The sequence below is a fragment of the Buceros rhinoceros genome, unplaced genomic scaffold (assembly GCF_000710305.1).
Source record: "Buceros rhinoceros silvestris isolate BGI_N320 unplaced genomic scaffold, ASM71030v1 scaffold1413, whole genome shotgun sequence".
NCBI lineage: Eukaryota > Metazoa > Chordata > Aves > Bucerotiformes > Bucerotidae > Buceros > Buceros rhinoceros.
In genome coordinates this window covers 85,768-106,040 of record NW_010404079.1, presented here as the reverse complement: position 1 = coordinate 106,040, position 20,273 = coordinate 85,768, and the positions used below count along the sequence as shown (strand labels likewise).

The following is a 20,273-nucleotide window of genomic DNA, read 5'->3' as shown; positions in this document are numbered from 1 at the left end:
TTTCCCTAATACAAAATCATGGAAAAATAGATCGAAACATTATCAGCAGGCTTTTGTTGTACTGCAGCAGAAAATGAGAATTCCACCATAGCACAACAGTTGTAATAATTGCAGCTTTTTCTTCTCAAAAATGGCCGTTCGATCCAGTTCTTATGTAAGCCTTGTGAACTTTGTGCTGTAATGGGGCCATAAAGGGAAAAATCTTGTTCTTTTCAGACAATTTCTATCAGGTGATTTCTGAAGGTTGTTACAATGTAAAATGTTAGCAAACGGTCGATTTTTGTTTTAATACTTGATAGTATGGAGCCTGCTGTTCGCTATTCTTCTCTGGAGAATACATTTTCTGTTTTGTTTTCATGAAGTGAGAAATCTGAGGGATCCTTGAAAGAAGATAATGACTACTGACATTAAAAAAAACCCTTTTACTTGATCCTTGATTATTTAGTTTAAAACCCATTACTGACTTTATTTCTTTATTCAAACTTTCGTTAACTTTGATAGATTAAGATGCCCTTGGTGTTCTTAGTGACCCTGAGAGAATAAAAAAAGACCATAACAAAAACATTCAAGAGCCGTCCCTTGCAGACACCTACTCATATTCAATTGAATGTGACCAGACTAGTGATTTTTCAGATTTTTCTTGAAATATATGGCCTTTAAAACAGTACATATAATAGAAAACTGATGAAACTAGGTATTTCATTTAATTAGTTTAATCTTTGCTCTTATTTTTGTTCAGTTAAAGATCATTTAATAGTGTGATAGGGCTTTCTGCCATCTTCTATTTGCTCCAAGCAAGTAGAGTTTCTGCTCATAATTGTTTTCTGTGCAACACAATGTGCTTGGAATGTAATAATCGTAATTGTCTTTTGAATTATTGTTAAACTCCTGATACACTTCACTGCTCTGTACTTATTGTAATGTTTGCCACGTTCCAACAGCACCTTCGTGACAGAGGTTGATTAATGCTGAAATGCCAAGATTGGCCTATTCCTGATTCATCAGCTGAATGCTGAGAAGTATTTCCTTCATGACAGTGCTATTTGCATCATCCTTCATTTCTTCTTCCTTTGTTTTCTTGCATATCTACATACAAAAAATGTAGTTTAAGAAAAAATTAAAATTATTATTTTTCTGAAGTTTGGTGTATTCACTGTCGGTTACTTTCCCAAGTCAGGCTCTTGCCTGTTAGACAAGTGACATAATTTTCAAGTAGATGCAGCCTACAACAGTTTCCACTGGGAGCAGCAGGTCCTACTTGGTGCAGGTCGATTTTTCTAAGCTAAGATTTTTAGTTCCAGCGTAGGAAAACATGTCAGCACATGATTAAATCCTATAGATCTCTGTGGGATTCAAAACAAAACAACAGAAATTATTTCAGCCGTAATGGAGGAAAAAAAACCACTTTAGCCTGACTTTGCTTAATCACATTTGCTGTTGTTTTCACCTCTGTTTAGCTCAGTGTCTCAGAAAAATTTTTTTAAAAGTTACCCATTTTGAAATGGTTCCTACGGTTTTTTTGCTAATACTGCTTTCTAAAGAAACCTAGTTTTAACCTGATCTCAAAATACCTACAGTAATAAATGTCCTGTTATCAAAACTGCTTTTGTCAAAAGGCAAAGAAAGCAAGGTTGAAATTTGTTGTGAACAATTGCTTGTTGTGAAGAGTTATTTGCTGATAAGAGAAGCATCTCAATGAAGCTCAGAATAAAATGATGGTATTATAGACATTCTGGTCAGGGTGTTTTTTAACTGTGTGTGGTGAGTCAGAAGTAAGCTTGTATTCTAAACGGATTCAGTGACTTCATTTTACCTGTGTTGTGTTGTCATGGAGAATTTTAATATTAAGTCCAGCTTAATTATACATCAGAAAATTGGAAACATTAAAGCATTCTCTTCCTTTTTGCAACATTCATCATATTGTTGTTCTGTTAGAATAACTTACATCTGTTCTTTTATGGTTCTTCCCTCTTTTATGTTGCACATAATTATGAGGTGCCTTCTTCCACGCTGACATGTACCATCACTGAAAATTTTGATAGGCTATGAATAAATTCAGTAGATGCCTGTTAATGCAAATGTGACTCACATTCATTCTTATTCAGATCTTTACTTATAGAACAGAATCCTGTATTGAGACAAATTCTGCCTTCAGCTACATGGGTATAAGTTAACTCTTGCCAACTTCAGTGTCACTGAGTCACACCCGCATATCTGAGAGCTGAACTGGGTCTCTTTTTTTTATGTTCAAAGTTTTGTCATGCCCAGTTCAGGGTTAGAATGAGTTTGTTTGGTTTTTAATCCTATCAGCAGATCTTCTTTTTCAGCAGAATGGGTCCTAAGATTTAGAACCAAGAAAACCACCCATCAGTTCGAAAACATTCATTGTAACACGCTAATCCTATTTACTCTTGATGGCTTTGTTTCTTAGATGCTTTATTTTTTCTGTTCAGTGAATTTTCTGCTCCTTGAATTAAATGTAATAATTAAGGTCTTTAAGTAGAACTTCCTCTATTGAGGCCAAATCCATGCATTTAGATAAATCAGCTAACCAGAAAAAGCCAGAAACGGAATTTGTTCCCCATTTTTGCTGTTTTTTAGTTACATGTGCCCTTGACTGGCACAGTGGAAATGGAGAGCATATTTAGATGTATGGAGCGTTCTTAACAGTGTAGAAAAAAATGTTTCAAATGGCTCCTAGGTTGCTATGAAACTATGAATACTGATCTCAAATAAATGCCTTTGTCAACCACCATATATGATCTTATGCTGCATATTGAGGACATAAGATACTGCTAATCAGTCCTGATATTCATCTGGTAGCATCAGATTTTTCTTCTCTGAGCTCATAAATAGAAATAAAATTCTTTGCTTGCCAATGAAGGGTGGAGGGACATGACAGTCCTTTAGGAAGTCCCTTATTTCTGCCTTTGCATACTTTCTGTCTCTAACACAGCAAGGGGTTTTCTTTCAAATAAATCCACTCTGTATTCTCTTTCCTTATTCCAGATGGACCATGACCCCCGAAACCCTGCATATATTGCCACCCAGGGCCCTCTCCCTGCTACTGTTGCTGACTTCTGGCAGGTAGGTTAAACATCTCTTTGAAAACTGAGTTTATGTTACAAGTCAAATATTTTCCTGTGCTTCTAGAAAAGTAACGTGTGTAAAAATGCATTGTGCTTGAGTCACATTAGGTGGAAAAACTTTCGTTCAACTCTCTTTCTAAAATCTAGTACATGGATACTCAAGCCATGAGTATATGACATGAGTTTATCTATAAGTATTATGTTTATGTATATGACAAGCCCTGCTAAAGAATAGTTGATACGGAAATTATCTTGAAAACCTCGGGCCAAAGTATTCATGTTTTGGTGCCAGGTCTCCATAATTAAACTCCTGCCAAGGACTGGATGATTTTCACAGGGCCTGACCTTCTTCAGAGTATAGCCAGAACTCATTGTCACTCTGCAGATCGAAAAGGACCTAACACTATGTGCCGTGAATTTTTCCATTGAAACCTACATCTCACATGTCCCAGTTGCCCAAAAATGCTTAAATTCTTCTGTATTTTCCCTAACACAGGTAGCTGAGTTAACACCCTGCTGCATAAAGTTAAGTAGGTGCGTAATTATTTGCAGAATTGAGGCTAAAGGCAGTAGTTACTTATACACAAATATGAGCTTTCTTTGCATGCAGTTTTTTATTGTGCTCATGCAGGTCTCACATTTGGACACATACACACACCACCGGGCTAGGCGTGTGCGATTGTGTGATGGATATGCTGCTTGACATTTCCTTTGTAAGTGCAAAAGTGTGCCTGAAAGATTACTGAAGCTGACACGAACATGTGTGTTTGTTTATTGTTTTGCTTTATGAATTTAGAAATATTTGTTATGAAGATAGAGAATATCTGTGTGAAAATTTCTGAAGTGCCATTGTGTTTGAGGAGCTTGCATCAGCCGAAGTCATCATCTCTCTTCATCTACATTACTTGGTCTATGATTGGAAGGTGTTAACTGATCCCTATCGGAGATGCTTTTCAGGTCACAGTTTCCTAGTGTTTCTGATGAGGAATCGGGACATTTTCAAAAAGCTTACTTGATTTTGCATGCCTGGATATTTAAATGCTCAGTCTGAGATATTTTGGGGTCTGGTTTTCAGAATTGCAGAGCAAACGCTTTCTGCTTGAAGTCAGTTGAGCTGTTGGTCTGGCTTAAATTTTCAAGTAACTTATGATTTTTGTCTTGACTCTGTGGTAATTAGACACAATTGAGATGACTGATCTTTTTTCTCTTGGCAGGTGGATTCCTTATAATAGACATGATACTTGAAAATGTGTTTCTGAAGTTAAACAAGCAAAATCAAATACCATGTTAGCTATTCTGTAATGATATTTTATAATTGCTAAGGCCCAGGTTTTTTAATTGTACGTTTTTGCATATTTGTATATTTATATTTTGTATATTGTTACCTTTCACTGTACTTTTACGTGTTGAAAAGATGTATATTCTCATTTTTAATAGATGCACTTAAAGAACACACCGTATAAGCAATGCCGCTGACGCAGAAATCAGAATTAATCATCGAAACATAGTATGAAGGATAATTTTGTTCTTCTCCCATTCCAATTTGAACAGTTTTGCAACCTGTTTGCACAGACACAGAGAACCGAAATGTTATTTCTTTGTTCTGTGATCCAGTCTTCTTCATTCCAACTTTGTACTCAAAAGGCCGCTTTCTTGACTTTTTTCTTCATGCTCTTTGTGAGTGGAGAGTCTTCACTTTTCTTCTGCTCTTTTTATCTATTTCTTCTCTCAGTTATCCATCAGTGAAAGTTCACTCCATCTACTCAACAGATTGGTTGTAAAATCTCCACGGAAACTATCTGGCAGCTGTGGTTCAGGTGCTGCTCAAGTGTGTCTATGTGTCCATTTTTGATCTGTTCCCAAATTTTCATCCGTGAAGCCAAGCCATGATGATGATGATGATGATTAGGTTCCATGGAAAAGTTTGTTTCTTACATTTGTTTTGATGATAGCTGCCTCTTCAGTACGACAAGCTATCTGTCAGATGGGTCCATCACCCACTTTTCTTAAACTTGAACTTCCTACAGATCGCATGTGCTGGTTCCTGTCCCAAGGTTTTTACATGGCCCGGGGGATCAACCAGGCATAATAACCAGGTCAAGGGAGATTAACCCCTTACAAAACACTGCATCCATAACTGCCTAGATGTAGCAGGTCCATTGTATAAGTCAAAAGCCGGGGTTTGAAGTTGTTGCATTTTATGCTCAGATGCAGGACCAGAGTTTATATCCATTTTTCACCTAGCAGTACCTATTTTAAGGTGAAGTATGGAAAACCTGAAACTTGCTGTGAAAATAGAGTTTTAACTCTTACCAGGGCAGAAGCCTTTAATGTTTACTTGATGATAATTTTCTGTATTTTATACAGACAATGGTGCTGCCACCAGGGCTTATTTAAAGATTCAATTATTCATTCCCGATACATCCTCTCAGTGTTTCTCCTCTCTCCTTCCTCCACTTAATACCAGCTGCTGCTGGGCTGTGTTGCTTTTTTCCCCGTTTGTGTGCTCACTGAAGCAAGTGTTCTGACTGATAGTGAGAAGAGTGGCTCCAGAGAGACCTGGGACTATTCTGCTGTTGCTCGTCTAACTGCACAATGTCATGCTTTAGTAAGTCCGACTGAAACTCTTGGAGCTTGGCATCACCTTCTATAGCAATATTTGCTAGGTGTATTACTTCCTATTTTTGCACAGACTTGGCTGCCATGATTCCCAAGAGCCTAGTTGCATGGTGGCCACTCTGTTTTATCTTGGCTGAAAGGCTACCCCAGCAAGAAACTTATAATTGTTTCCACTCCTTTAGGCATTTCAAGCTGATGTCTAGAAAACACCTGTCTACAACGGGTGTGTTTTACTTGAAAATGTAAGACAACTTTCCTGGCATTTACAACACAGCTGATGCCCATAATGACATCTAAACTGCTCCTGATTTGTCCTGCCTAGATTTCATGCTCAAATTCCAGAGAAACAGTTTCTAAAATAGTTTTTCTTAAACTTGCATTAAATTCTTCCATCTATCAGTGAGTATATCTACATTAGCAAGCCAAGTGGCCCACTAGGAATGGATTTGTAGAGTGTCACAGCACGTACTGTGTAGGTTTTACTTTAGACTAACTGTTCAGCTGTCCAATAGACCAAATGCAGGGCAGAAGGCTACAGATGCATCTGGAGGAATCTTCTTCCAAAAGGAACTCAGTTCCTGAGCTCTAACACTGCTCTGCAGTGTCTGCTGCCCTTTATGTCTGTCATCTACATGATCGTGTGGTCACATCCATCATCTCTATTTAAGACCAGGTTGTTTATTCTTGGATAATCTTTTTTCCTAGTTTTATTGGCAGGACCCTCTAAAACCTGTTATATTGATCCAGTGCCCAGTATTTTTATGCAAGTGCTATTAGACCCTTAGCAATGAAATTACCTTTTACTGTTTCAGATTGACCAGCTCTGAACAAAGATCATGGTCATCTCAGTGTCTTCTCTTTTCCAGACCCAGCAAAGCTTTTTCGTAAAACATCGATGATGCTTTGTCCAGCCTCATCTTGTTTAGCAGATCCATGCCTAGTGCCTGGGACTTAAAGGGCATCAGTTTCAATCATCTCACTAGCGAACACTTCTTGGTCTTTTTTGGTAAGGTGAGGATGAAGAACAGGTATTGTTCTTCAGTACCATCTAACTTGTGCCAGTAGAGCTGGCCGTTAGACTCAACATTTTCTGTACACCTTTCTATTTATTTGGGGTTTCTTCTTGACCTGAGAGAGATCAGCTTGATGGAAGCTTTTCTTTCAAAGATGCAGTCTTTGATCTGGAGATAGTCCATATTCCTGTATGTTGGTCATTTTTAAATGGTTTTTGAATTTATAGACATTGTAAAAATAATAATGATAAATAAGGCAATAGTCTTACTCTGGCTTTTCTAATGCCCTAAGACCACTTCCAGGCATCAGATTTCCACAGCTGTCTATGTCCCTCCAGTTTATTTCTCCAGCTCGTTATATTCTTGGAATAGCACCTATTAAGTCAGCAACTGCCAAGTTAGGCCCAACTCGCCTGGCCTACCTATTTCTTTGAAAACTTCCTAGCCTGCAGGAGTTGTGTTGTCAGTCATCTCATTGATCTGGTTTGCCACAGGGCTTCCTAATCTGTCTGGATACTCTGTTTGCAGCTCAAGCGGAGATTTCATCTCTGCCTGCATGTCATCTCGGAGACCGCTCTGGAAATTTTCCAGCTACTACTTTAATTAATTTTGAAAAGCCTCCAGCTGATTTAAGTCTTCTTTTAATTTCATCTGGTCTTGTTTTCATCTCTTTTTGCCAATTACTATTTCTGAGAGATACTTCCTTCATTGATTCTATTTTGGTTCAGTGGGAATTCCACCTCACAATTCCCTTTCTTGAAAACTGGATGCCTCCCCTTACATGGTATTAATCCATTTTTACCTGAGTTGTTAAACAATTTGCCAGGTCCGTCAGTCGTTTTCTACTCAGCTGGAAAGAGAATTCATCCTCAGGATAAGGTTTTGCTTTGATATAGTTCCATTTTATTTACAAAGAAAGTACAGAGTTTTATTTCCTTGAACAAAGACAGAATCAAATAACAGGCAATAACTCCTTTTTTCCAAACCTCTTTCACCCAGTATTTTACCCCCAACCTCTCTTTCAGCTTTTCTTCTACCAGGATCACAATGCTAGTTTGTTGAGCTGTGCTGGTGGTTTCTTTATTGCTTTTACACATTTTTGCTGCTTATCTGGATTAATCATCTTGCCTTGATTAATACCTCTCTCTCTGCATTAAGCATATCAGTTTCTAGAGAAACTCAGGAGTCCATGTGCTTCATGTTTCTCTTGTTTTGATGATAACTTATGTAATTTCGGTTATCAGGCTCCATAAAAGAGTTTTCTTGTTTCTTACATTTATCTTGAATGAAAGGTGATGATTTTGTCCAGCAGCTTCAGTGAGATTTCACTCAGCTCTTTCACATAACACTATTAAAATTCAACATCTCTTTGAACATAATTCAAAAGAAAGAGGATGTAGAACATTTCTGATCTATAACAAGTTTTCGCAGCAGGAGTTCCATGTTGTGAATAATTCTGGAGGCATAAAATTTTATTATTTTCTGTATGTGCTGCATTATATTTCCATGAAGTATTTGATATGGAATACTTGCAAAGTATTCTAAGAAGCAAGGGATGATAACTACTCCTAGGAGTTTGGATATTTAGAACCAACTGTCCTTCCACTGAAAAATTGTTCGTAATTATGCCAGTTTTATAAATTGCATGTCTGCTAAGGTTTGTCATCTCCAAATGGAGATTTCTGTAGGAGGCCATAATTTTTCCCTGTGGAAAATACCTCGCGTTATGTCTTGCTTTCATAAAGCTACCCACATTTGCCCTTCTTCTCCTCCCTCTTTTTAGAGGTAAGTACATGTTCATGGGTTTTTGTTTTACCATATTAAGTGAAATAGGAAAGGATCAGGCAGTTCCTGCTAAGTGACAAGAGGATATGCTTTAGTTGCCTTAGAAAATGAAGTCACATATGATATACATTTTTGTAAGTATTTGTCATGTTTCTGTGATATCCTTCCTCCGTGATCAACATAAGTATCTGAACATTATCTAACTTCCACAGAATAAGTAGAGAAATATGATTGTCCTCATTTTACAAACATTCAGTGAGGTTCAAAGCACCTACCGCAGTAAGTCATGAGATCAAATACAGTCAACACCTGTAGTTTGGACGAGAAAATTTCCTGGCTTTTGCCTGAATAGATCCGTAGCTCAGGCTAGATAGCTCCCCAGATGCCTTAGTCCCTGAAGGGCTCCAGTCTGGCAGGAATGGCATGCCAGAACAGCTCATGCTTATGAACAGCACTGAGTTGGACACAGGACAAGGAAAGCAGACTTCAGATGCTGCCTCTTTGTGGCTAGCATGCTCCTCCAGGAAGTGAGAAAGAGCTTCATCCTGCATATTCTGAATGAAACCCACGCTCTTCGTTAACCCATCTTCCCTCCACTATTTGCCAATACATTAAATACTCTTGAAACTGGGAATGTTCTTCACCCTCCTTGTTAAAGTTTGGCATCTATTGCCAACAAACAAATAGGAGGCTCACTGGAGTAGAGTTTTACACTGTCGTGATTATGGGGAGTGAGGAGAACTTATCTCTGCTCCTTAGATTATTTTCTATTTTTATTGCAAGACTACTAAATGTAAAGTGCAGAAAGAGTCCCAAGAGTAAAGACTAGAGCCCTAATGTGAGCCAGGGAGTCTGTTTGTCATTTGCTTTTCATTACCCTCAACCCTACATTTCTGTATCTAAAATGATTTTTTAAATAGTTTTTCTCAATCCATATTCAGGAGTACATTATTAGATTCAGTTTAAAAACTGACTGTTGTTTTCCTCCCAGGTCACACCACAACGTTAAGAACAGAGTTCCTGAGTTGCAGCCTTCAGGAAATTATGAATCTTTGTATGTCTGTTTGGCAGCACTTGCTTTTCTCTTCCAGATTTTGCATTCAGCAAAAGAAATACAAAATACTGTCAGTTGATTGTTTCCTGTGTAAAAAAGCATTAGTTATCAATGATCTCCAAGGACAGGTCCCAGTGGATAGAAGACCATGTCCCTGTAGCTGAATGAGTCTCCCTGCAAAATCAGTGTTCCAAGCCCATGGACTGAGTAAGAACAACTGTACCAAACCCTCCCCTGCTCTAATTGCTGGTTTCTGTGCTCCTAGTTCAGCATGTTTGATGAATGATGAAATTAATTTACAGGGTAAATTATTTCTCTGCATTGTGTTCTTCTGTGCAGAACACAGTGCTTTCAAGCAGTCTTGATTCCCAAGTTTTATTTTCCTTGCCTGGAATGGGACTTCCTGCATGTCTAATCAGTTCTCACCTTCAGAAAGAGGAGCAGATGAAAAGCGACACAAAGCAATTCAATGTGTAAAATATGCATATTATAATTTAATAAAAGAGAAACAGCAAGGGAGACATAGACACAGAACAGTAGCCCCTAGAGCTCTAGTAAGTTGTCAAGCTATTTGAAATAAATATAGCATTAGGAATTCCATAGGCGTTCAGTGTGCATAAAGAGTGTGCGTTTAACATGTTCACTTCTAATTATGGCTCTGGTTGGAGAAGGTACTTAGAAGTGGTCCTTTTAAAATTTCTGTCCCTTTATTGTTTAGGTTTCACCTTTCCAATACTGAAGTGAAAAGATAATTATTGGTGATTTTGGTGGACTGTCCCTCCTTAGCATGGTTTTGTCAGCACTGCAATACTAAGTAGTGCTCATATTTAAATTATTTAATAATAAGGCTTGAATTAGGAGTCTGCTGAGAAGAGTAAGAGCAGTCTGTGTCTCTCTGAGAAAGCAGAAGTTACTGTAACACAGTCATCTTGAGTTTGCCTTTCCCATTGGCTTACAAACACGTGTTGCTGCGGTATCAGGGACATAACACATGCAGCAAGTTTAGTAAACGTGTTTATAGATGGTCATCTCTGAAGATATCTTGTCAACTGCAAATCAGACCATTTTTTGATTAAACATAGTTTGTTGATCATTAATTTCTCAAACTACAGATTCTCTTAGCTGTCTGGCACAGCTCTGGCTTCGCAAATGACAATTTTAACTGCCAGATTTGACCCATTTCAAATCAGAATAAGTAATATTCAACCAAAAAGTTTTGAAAAAAAAAAAAGACTGCTTTTTGACTGACATACATTGTGAAGTTCTGGTTGGTAACAAAAACCTAAATTCCTCCCCAATTTTTTTTTTTTTTCAGTTGAAAGCCACCTCTTTTTTTTGTTTGTTTTTAGCCCATTAAAACATCGGAGGTTGGTTTTAAAACGTTCCAGAAAATACCATTTTCTGACTGTCTCCATTCAGTACAGAGTTTCCTATTTCCAGTGGAGAACTTGAAAGAAGTCACAGTTGAGTTAATTACTTCCAAGATACATGTTGGAATGAACATGATCTGATCCAGCAAGGGTTACAACCTTGCTTTCATTTTGTTCTAGATGTTGTGTTCATTCATGTTGAGTTTTGATTATCATTAGAAATTATTTGGGGTTTCTTTGCTTGTTTGACAGCTTTTCCAAATAGTTGCATTTACCAACTATTTGGTAAGCCTGAAAGTCTGAAAAGGTGAATTTTTAGTTTACTGGAGATCTCTCCGAGAAAGCAGCTGGTGCAATTAGCCTGTTATTTTTAGTGAACAGAGTGGACCTCACTGATTATCTCATCTATTTTCTACTTTTAAATCATCTCATTTTACAAACTTCTCCACCAGTCCCCATAAAAAGAAGAGTGTCTGGTTGTAGATTATGTCTTATCATTTCCCCATGACTAAACTAAAGGAGAAAATGACTGAAAAAATGGGTTTGGAGCAGATTGTTCATTATGAAAAGAAACTTAGAAGTGATAAAGTGTCTGAAAAAAGTAAAGGGATTAGTATTAACCATTTTATTTCAAGCTTGTAAACCAAAAAATTTTAAAATACAGGCTTTCAAAAACTGATGATTTATTTGATTTGTGACAGAGTTGTGGCACTGATTGTCGTATTTGTGACTTTATTTTTCTCCTTACTTGAAAAACCAACTCGTACTAAATATAATTCATACCAATGTGGAAGTCTTTTGTGTGGGACTAGCATGCTGGATAACCACAGCATGAGGTCTCTACACATGGTAGATTTCTTCAACAGGGAATCCTGCAGATGTCAAATGCATTGCTCATCTTTGGGTTGCAGGATTCGGCCTTTAATTTACAATAAATGGAGAGGGGCGATGTTATTCTTCTCTGAGAAATGTTTTGAGAATAATGCATAGAGCAGAACCTCATTACAGAACATTAACATGTTACTCTCTCTGCTTATAGGCTGAAGGTAGACATGTCACATAAAATTATACACTGTCCTGAAAAGGACGCTGCGAATCATGCGGTGCAGAGCTCCGTGGTGAGCTCCTATACATAACTCAGACTTTATCACTTCCGTTCAGAAGACTGCATTCAACATTTCTTCTTCTCCTGGAAGTATTACCATAGATAGCAAACATGAAACTGCTTGTGCTAAGTGATGTAAATAAGTTTAGGTTTATGTGTTATATACATTCTATATATATTACTTACATATAAGTAATTTTTAATATACTTAGTTTTTATAGACACTTAGAGTCTAAGGCTTAATTTTGCTGGGCTCCACCTAAAAAGAAAAACTTCTGCCCCAAAGTCCTTATATTCTCTTTATTCTTACATGACATGCATTGACTCACTTCCTACTGTGCAAGCATACAAAGTTCGGAATTACGTGGGTTACCACGAATCTGCAACTGACCCCACTCCTTTATTCTCCAAGCCCAGCTGAATTGTCTCTTTGGTAACCGGAGGCACTTCCCCAAAGGCTGTACTGGGATTGTGCAGACCAGGCCTGTGCTACATGTTCCTTCATTAATAATTACAAAGACACGCTCCTTGGAACAACTTTCTAGAATGCGGCCATGTCTGGACACTGAGCATGCCAAAATGTCCGGAGCTGGGAGATGTGGCTTCCAAAAAACCCATCACCAAGTTAGAGCTGGGGCAGTGAACAGGCAACGGTATAAAATTCTTTCACCTGCCTTTGAATCATCTTGCTTCTGCCTTATTTGGAGAGAAACTTGGAGTACAGACTGGTGATCTGATATTTACGTTATCAAGAAAACAAAGAAAATACCGTAGTCCTCCAGTCACAGGTTGTGAGTCTTAGTGAAAATCCCATCTCAACGATAAGCACAGGAGATGCAGGGACAGTTGCCTGTAGCAGGGATGACGGCGCTAGATTGTATTGCCTTCTTGATTTAGATTTGACTTCTACGTTTTTACACAATGACCTAAAAGAAATATTATACCCCAGAGTAACTTTGAAATTGTTTGTTTAAATTAACTTTCATTTGGATTTATGCTTAATGAAATCTTCAGAGATGCAGACAGCCCCTCTCTAATGAAATGCTGTGTCTTTGAACCAATGAACAGGGTTGCCAAAGTGTAAGGATCCCTCTCTAAACGAGTGGGCTTTTATAATGTTACACTTGGGTGGCACAAGCAGTGTGCTAGATGATTAGTTTATGGTCTAGATCATTGTATTTTTATTACACTCATAAAAACTGTGTTTCTCCTCATTTTCGTAATGGCTTCAGTGAGCTGCTATACCTTCTAGAGGCACATTAAATCGTTATGTGATGAAAGTACTGATTTAGTGGGGCTAGTTTTAAAGTAAGATACATGTTTTGAATCTTAGCCTGATTGCTGACTAAAAAAGGTGAAACTATGTTAGAGTGAATGAAATCTGTATGATCTTTCTTACATACAAAGGAGGTTCCCGGCTGTGGCCTAAAACAAGTGCAATACAGAAAAGATACAAATGATAAATCTACATCTGTCCGTAAAATAAATAATCTATTATTTTAAAGTATTTTTGCTGGTTTTGTGGCATTGTGGGTTTTTAACAGGAGGATAAGTGGATTACAGATGATTTTAGTTTAAAAATCTTTTTAAGGGAAAAAAAAGAAAGATTATTTTTATTTGTTACATTCAGCTGTAATTTTTTTCCCACTTTTGTTCAAAATTTTAAATAACCCTCTTCTGTGCAAACCCTAGATTCATTTCTCTAAATAATTCTAAGCTGGTTTAAAAAGTTGTTTTAATTATGTTGCAAAATGAAAAAAAAAAAGAAAGAAAAATGTTATTTGTTTCTCTATATTCAAGCTGTTCTTTAAAGAGAAGACAACATCATTATCCATGAATGGGAAACCTTTTCATTTGATATGTAATTAAAAAAAAATAATCCTTGAATTGAATGTATCATCTCATCTTTGCACAGTTTAGACAAAGGCCTTTTTTGTTTACAAAATTTACATGTCAATACAGTTGCTTATAAATATTTCTGTGAAATAAACATAACCCTTCACAAAAAGAGCCGTTTACTCTTCATTCAGTAATTTTATATGCTAGCAGAAAGACAATGAAAGTTGTATGCAAATATAACATCAATGTACAGCATAATAATAACAGTTTTTAGTGATTACGCTGCTTGGTATTAATTCATAGGAGCCTTTTTGTTCAGCCACGGGCTGTGTTTGGAACCGAGATACACCAGACCAGAGCATCTCTGCTTGTTATGCTGGTTGTGGGAGACATCCACAAATCCTTTAGTTGAGGATGCTCTGGATTCCTGTGTGCTACTCTGTGGCTGGTCTAAATTATTAAGCGATCATGCTGGTAGTGAAGATAGCCTGTTCTCCTCTGTTCCTGCTGTACCTGTGAGTGCGGCAGGTCTGCAGCAGGAGTTGGACTTTTGTGGGAGACATCCACAAATCCTTTAGTTGAGGATGCTCTGGATTCCTGTGTGCTACTCTGTGGCTGGTCTAAATTATTAAGCGATCATGCTGGTAGTGAAGATAGCCTGTTCTCCTCTGCTTCTACCTCCAGGAAAAAAAAAAAAAAAAGAAAAGGAAAGCAAAAGGCAAAAGAGGAAAGGAGAGAAAGGAGAGAGAGGAGAGGAAGAGAGAAAGAATGAGAAAGTTAAGGAAAGAAAAATAAAATACAAAATAAAAAGGACAAGAAAGGAAAAAGAAAGGAATAAAGAAGGAAAAATAAAAGGAAAGAAAGAAAAAAGGAAAGCAGAAAGAGAAAGTAATGCACAGTGGCAAGAGATCTTTTATAAATGTACTTTTAGAGGGATGATTTCTCCATCTGAAATGTTTCTGGAAGAACAGATTTGGTTTGGGGTTTTCCTTTTTTTCCTTTTTTTCTCATTAGCGTTGTTCAGATGGAACTTTTATGATTGTTTCACGAATGCGGTGCTTCGGCTTTTGCTACGTGGCAAACTGTTAAAGGAAAGAGGGTTTAGGACGGAAACAGGTTTCAGAATATATGACTCTAGTAGGTCCATGCTGCTTTAGCGTTAAATATAAATCCCAAATAGCTGTGTGTTCTGCAAGCATTGCTTAGTATTGCCATTGTGGATCTAAAAGTTTGACAGAAACACAGCGGAACACAGTACCAGGAATGAGGAGAGATTTTGTAGAAGACCCAAATTGAAATCATGGGAAATTCTTTAATATTTCAAGGACGCCTGCAAAATATGGTGCCAGTTTATTCAGGGATTTGAAAGCAGCTGCAGAGTAAAAGTGTCTAATGAAAATGAAATAAATTTCCTGTGAATGGAATAAATTTTGATTGTGTGTCTGAGTGCAGTAATTATACATGTCACGCAGTAATTAGGCAGTCACAATGTGGCCACGGTGTCTTTCTTTGTCTGCAGATGGTCTGGGAGAACGGCTGTGTCGTTATTGTCATGCTGACACCCCTTGCAGAAAACGGAGTCAAACAGTGCTACCACTATTGGCCAGACGAAGGGTCAAACCTCTACCACATCTATGAGGTACCTAAACAAAATATCTGGATATAAATGTGACAATAAGTGTACAGCTTGCTTTCATACAGGGCGAAATGGTATTTAAGCCAATCTAACCTGGAGGTTGAGCTTAGGGCTCTTAAATGCTCTTCAGTTTGAGTAGTTTTAGATTTGCAAAAAAATCAAGGGCGGTTTTAATAGCAAGGTAGTTTCCCCTAAATAAAATCTAGTAAATAATGAGCCAAGTATTACCATAAAAAAAAGGACCACAATTTTGTTTTTCAAATGATTGAAATGTGAAACTGTGTGTTTATATATCACAGGAAAATAGTGGGTTTAGAACTAGAGAGTTTTGCCTTTGGAAAACCATATGTATATCTTTGTAGAAAAGCCTCTATATAGTTTAGCCGTTAATGCTCTCCCTTTTTACTTCCTGCCTCAGCCACAACAAATAATACATTTGCATTTTCTGCTTTACATTTCTAGATCAAAATATCATATCAACAATTTTGTCAAAAAGGTGGTCGGATTTTTCTGGTTGTCCAGCTGAGTAAAGGAAGAAAATAATACCACAGTACCAAATACAAAGAATAGGAAAATGTGAAAAAATTTTGTTATTTAAACTAAAATGTGAACAAAGTCATATTCCGAAAAGATGAACTCTGCAAATAAGCTGCATTTTTTTAATGCTTATGTTTCTACGTAGCAGAAGAACCTGACTTTTCACTTCTCATGTGAATTCAACTCAGATTTTTAAGACCACTGAGAGCAGCCTGGGTAATGCATTGTGAGCATTTCTGAGCAGAGAGCGACTGGCAGTCTAACATATTTTCAAACAGTGTCTTTTGTATCCACATAACGGCACAAAGTTTTAATTTAGTGATTTTTTTTTTCTTTTGCATTGAAACAGTCAAGATTTTTTTTATGTCTTCAATAAAATAGCAGCAGCAGCTACCCCCTTCTTGACAATTACACTGATTGCTAAATTTTTAAAACAAAGTATTTTCCCAGGAATGGCCAGTTTGCTGATAAAAATAAAACTTTCCTGCAGTTCCTTCATCCCAGACATCTTACACCTGCAATCCTGAAGATGTGGGTTGCAACCAAAATTGCTGATCTCTTTTTGTTCTTTCCTGCGTGGTGTAGGTAAACCTCGTCTCTGAGCACATCTGGTGCGAGGATTTCCTCGTGAGGAGCTTCTACCTAAAGAACCTGCAGACGAACGAGACCCGCACAGTGACACAGTTCCACTTCCTCAGCTGGAACGATCAGAGGGTTCCTGCTTCTACAAGATCACTTCTGGATTTCCGCAGGTAAAGCACAAAGTATGACAGTTCATTTAAGATGGTACAGATCTGAGGAACTAAACTAGTCCTTTTAATTGTCCTTGAAATACCTCTGGTTTGAAAGGTGGTCCCTCAGCCTGTGGTGCCCCAATACTAAACTGACATAAAAATCTGCAGTAGGTTGATGTCTGCTGTTGTCTCACACATAGATGTTGCCTAGTGTTCAGACATACTCATTTCCATTCAGAGATCGATACTTTCCTCCCTTTGTACAGCTCTTCAGTGCTTTGTTTTTCTTTGTTTTTCAAGTATTTATCCATTCTGCAACTTCCAGGCTTTCTGTGTGGCTTCCCTATGATCCTTATTGCAGGAATCTCACAGATAAATTATGTAGTTTGAGCATGCTTGAAAAAAAGTCACGATGGAGTCGTATGGCAATAATGGCATTCCCATGGGAGCATTTGCTCATCAGGATCAAACAGTGAGTTCTCTAGATCTTCTTTGGCTGCAGGAAGGTGGAGGTTTGAGAAAGCAGATGAAAATGTGGACAAAGCATACCCTCTAGAATTTTAAAGAAAGTCAGCATGGCTTTAAAGCACAGATATACAAAGGCAAAACCGGTGGAAGTCCTTGCCAACTTCTCTAATGTTTGCTGTGTCTGTCTAAATTTTAATTTGAAAATTAAAGCCATGCATTTGCATGCTGAAGTGAAGTAATCTTCATTTTATTGCAAACCATGCCCAGTGCATCCTGCGTAGGTGTTAGCGTGTATCAGCTTATCTGCAGCAATGCGCTTATGATTAATGAAAAGAATCTCCAGGAGGTTTGGGGAGCTGGTTCTCAGTCCTCAAGCAGCCTGTAGGATTGTGTGTTTTCCTTTCTGTGCTACCGTATTACCTACAGCCTCCCAAAGTGATCATAAGGGGTTCAGCGCTCAAAAGATCCAAACTTGTTTTCTTTCAATAAGTGCAGGGAGCTCTGAGTGATGCCAGTTGGAGTTGCACATCTGCACCTAAGGGTGGAAGCTGGCGCATATTCAACAGGAGCTGTTGCACAGTTGTCTGTTGGCAAAAAACTTACCCTTAAAAATTTAGGACTAAATGCCACCTGTCATCCATCAGTGTTCTTGTGTTCTTGTACGAATTGAAGGGTTATTCAAAGCAGGGAGTCATCTCACAGAGTGCAGGTCCAGTAACGGAGTACAGCTGTCCTTAGTCTCTGGGAGCTACGGTGAGGTCAGGGTGTAAGGATATGCTACAGAGTCACAATGCAAAGACAATAGTGGAGGAAGGAAGCATGGCCACAGGATAGAGGTGAACTTGTAATCCAGTTTGCATGGTTTTTCTTCTCTGGGTTCAAAATTTGATGTGATTTTTATAGGAAGATTTCTCTTTGCTTGTGGTACCGAGGAAGCTGCCTGTAGTGAAAATTCTGAATGGGTTCCGTTCAGCTGTGCGAGGCTGCAGCGCGTCGCTGATGCAGCGTCCAATTTTGCCCTTTCAGAAGTTGGTGGGAAATCTGCTAGCAGTTCTAACTAGACTATAAATGAGCCTGTACAGCCAGGATATCTGAAGTTCGGAGCACCTCAACTCCGACTTGCTTCAGTAAGAATTGAGGGCCCTGCATGAACTGCATGATTAGATCTACAGTAAGTCACAGCTCACATCACCAAGAAAGCAGTTCTTAGAGCGACATTGTGTGAGGTTTAAATAGCCACGTTGAAGAGGTGTTGTGCAATACTTTGAAAAAGAAAAATTGTAAGTAGATGAGAAGAGTAGAGGAGCTGCCACTCTTTGTATTTAATGCCAATATGGGAATGAACCTGTTAAGACTTAATTGAATTCTGAGTGTTCGTTTCATATGTATTCACAGTCCAGTGTAGGGTCCTGTAATCATTTACTACGTGCAGATTTTGTACAATGAACTCATAATGCTGAATGCACAGTAAAATTCCTCCTGAAAAGGAATTTTGGCATGCACAATAGCTGGTCTATGAATCTCAGTTTTCTTGGTCATCTGATGTTGCTGGTTTTTTAATGACAAAAATACCTAATGCACTGTTGCTAAAATAATGTATTTGGAATTCATTTATACATGTTTTGCACCTGAAGCTTCCTATTTACAGTAGAAACTCTGCTGGATTATGACAGCTGAGTCATAAAGCCCCCAGAATAAACATCTGACAGCGCTACCGTACTCAGGTAGTGCTAGGAGGGGGCTGCTCTCATTTCTTTTAATCTTACCTATGTTTTTATGTGCATTCCGTGTGTTTGTATATATATATGGATATGTGTGTATATTTATATATTCACATACATATATGAAATTAAGCATATACATAACCAACCCTCTATTTTTTTATGATTCATCACCAAGAAAAATTGGATTCCCAAAATTACCTTGCCCAGAGTCTGTGGAAATATGGACCCTAAAATTTTTATTGAAGTAAATTTTGCAAGTCTCTTTGAAAACTGAAAGCTTATATTTCTCTTACTGTGTATCAGACAGTGGTTTAGATGATTTTGCATCTAGCAGATACATTAAACCTTGTGGAATAATCTATCATACTTTCATAATGTAGGTATAAATTTGCCAAAAAGAGATTATTCTATATATTTTTAAATCTGTACAAAAGACAGTCCCTGAGAGGTGAGGCTACCACAGAAACTACTGGTCAGTTTTAAATGCTTCTAAGAGTCCTAATTTCATTTTGAACAATAGACCAATCATTATTGCTCTGGACTAGCTTGTTAGTCATGCACTGATATGTGTAATTAAATATTTCTTGAGCCCAGAGGGAGCACATTTACACTTTAAAGAGGGACTGCTAAGCTAAAAGATAATTAGCATCACATGTGAGGGCTTTGCTTAAAATATATATCTATTATGCTATCACTTCTCGCTGTGTGCAATGGCATTTACTAACACTGCTCACTTTAAAAATGGACAAATTCTTATTTTGCCAGCTAATTAGCGGTTGCCAGTGTCATTTTTGTGATGTTGCAGCTAGTAATATGAGCCCAGTTGCATAGTCACAAAAGTGATCATTGGAAACTGTGACTCTGCTGCAGGGACAATGTGGGAAACCCCTTTTCTGAGCCTCTAACGACCTCTGACCTTTGCTTGCTGATGGTTTGCATGATGATTTCTTTTTCACTCAATGAGCCAAGGGTTGGTTTGTATTACTAATCATTCTTTCTAAGTTAATTCTTCCTGTATATGTATATATATAAAATATATATTTTCTTCAACATTCAAGAACTTTGCTTACTGATGAATTTTCAGCTCACTCATTAGCTAGAATTAAGAATGAAATGAGATGTTGCTGTGCTTCTAAATATTTTCATAAACTATATGTAGACAACGCTATGAACCAGCTGGATTGAAATCCTTTGTTTTAATGTGTTTTCTGAAATGTATGATAATGAAAATGTCTGAAACGCCTTCAATAACACTGACAAACATAAGGTGTTTTTCTCTACACCGAGTGTCTGGCTACTT

General features: G+C 37.7%; 1 protein-coding gene across 1 annotated transcript in view; it reads left to right on the top strand.

The window, feature by feature from the left end:
• The window catches only part of LOC104490880 (receptor-type tyrosine-protein phosphatase N2-like), a gene marked incomplete at its 5' end in the record, with an annotated part of 103,007 nt that overhangs the window by 57,056 nt on the left and 25,678 nt on the right, over positions 1-20,273 (top strand). The window contains 3 exons of the mRNA XM_010133230.1: positions 3,010-3,087; positions 15,394-15,513; positions 16,633-16,799. Of these exons, the coding sequence (XP_010131532.1) occupies positions 3,010-3,087; positions 15,394-15,513; positions 16,633-16,799 (365 nt within the window). The remainder of the gene's footprint in view (positions 1-3,009; positions 3,088-15,393; positions 15,514-16,632; positions 16,800-20,273) is intronic.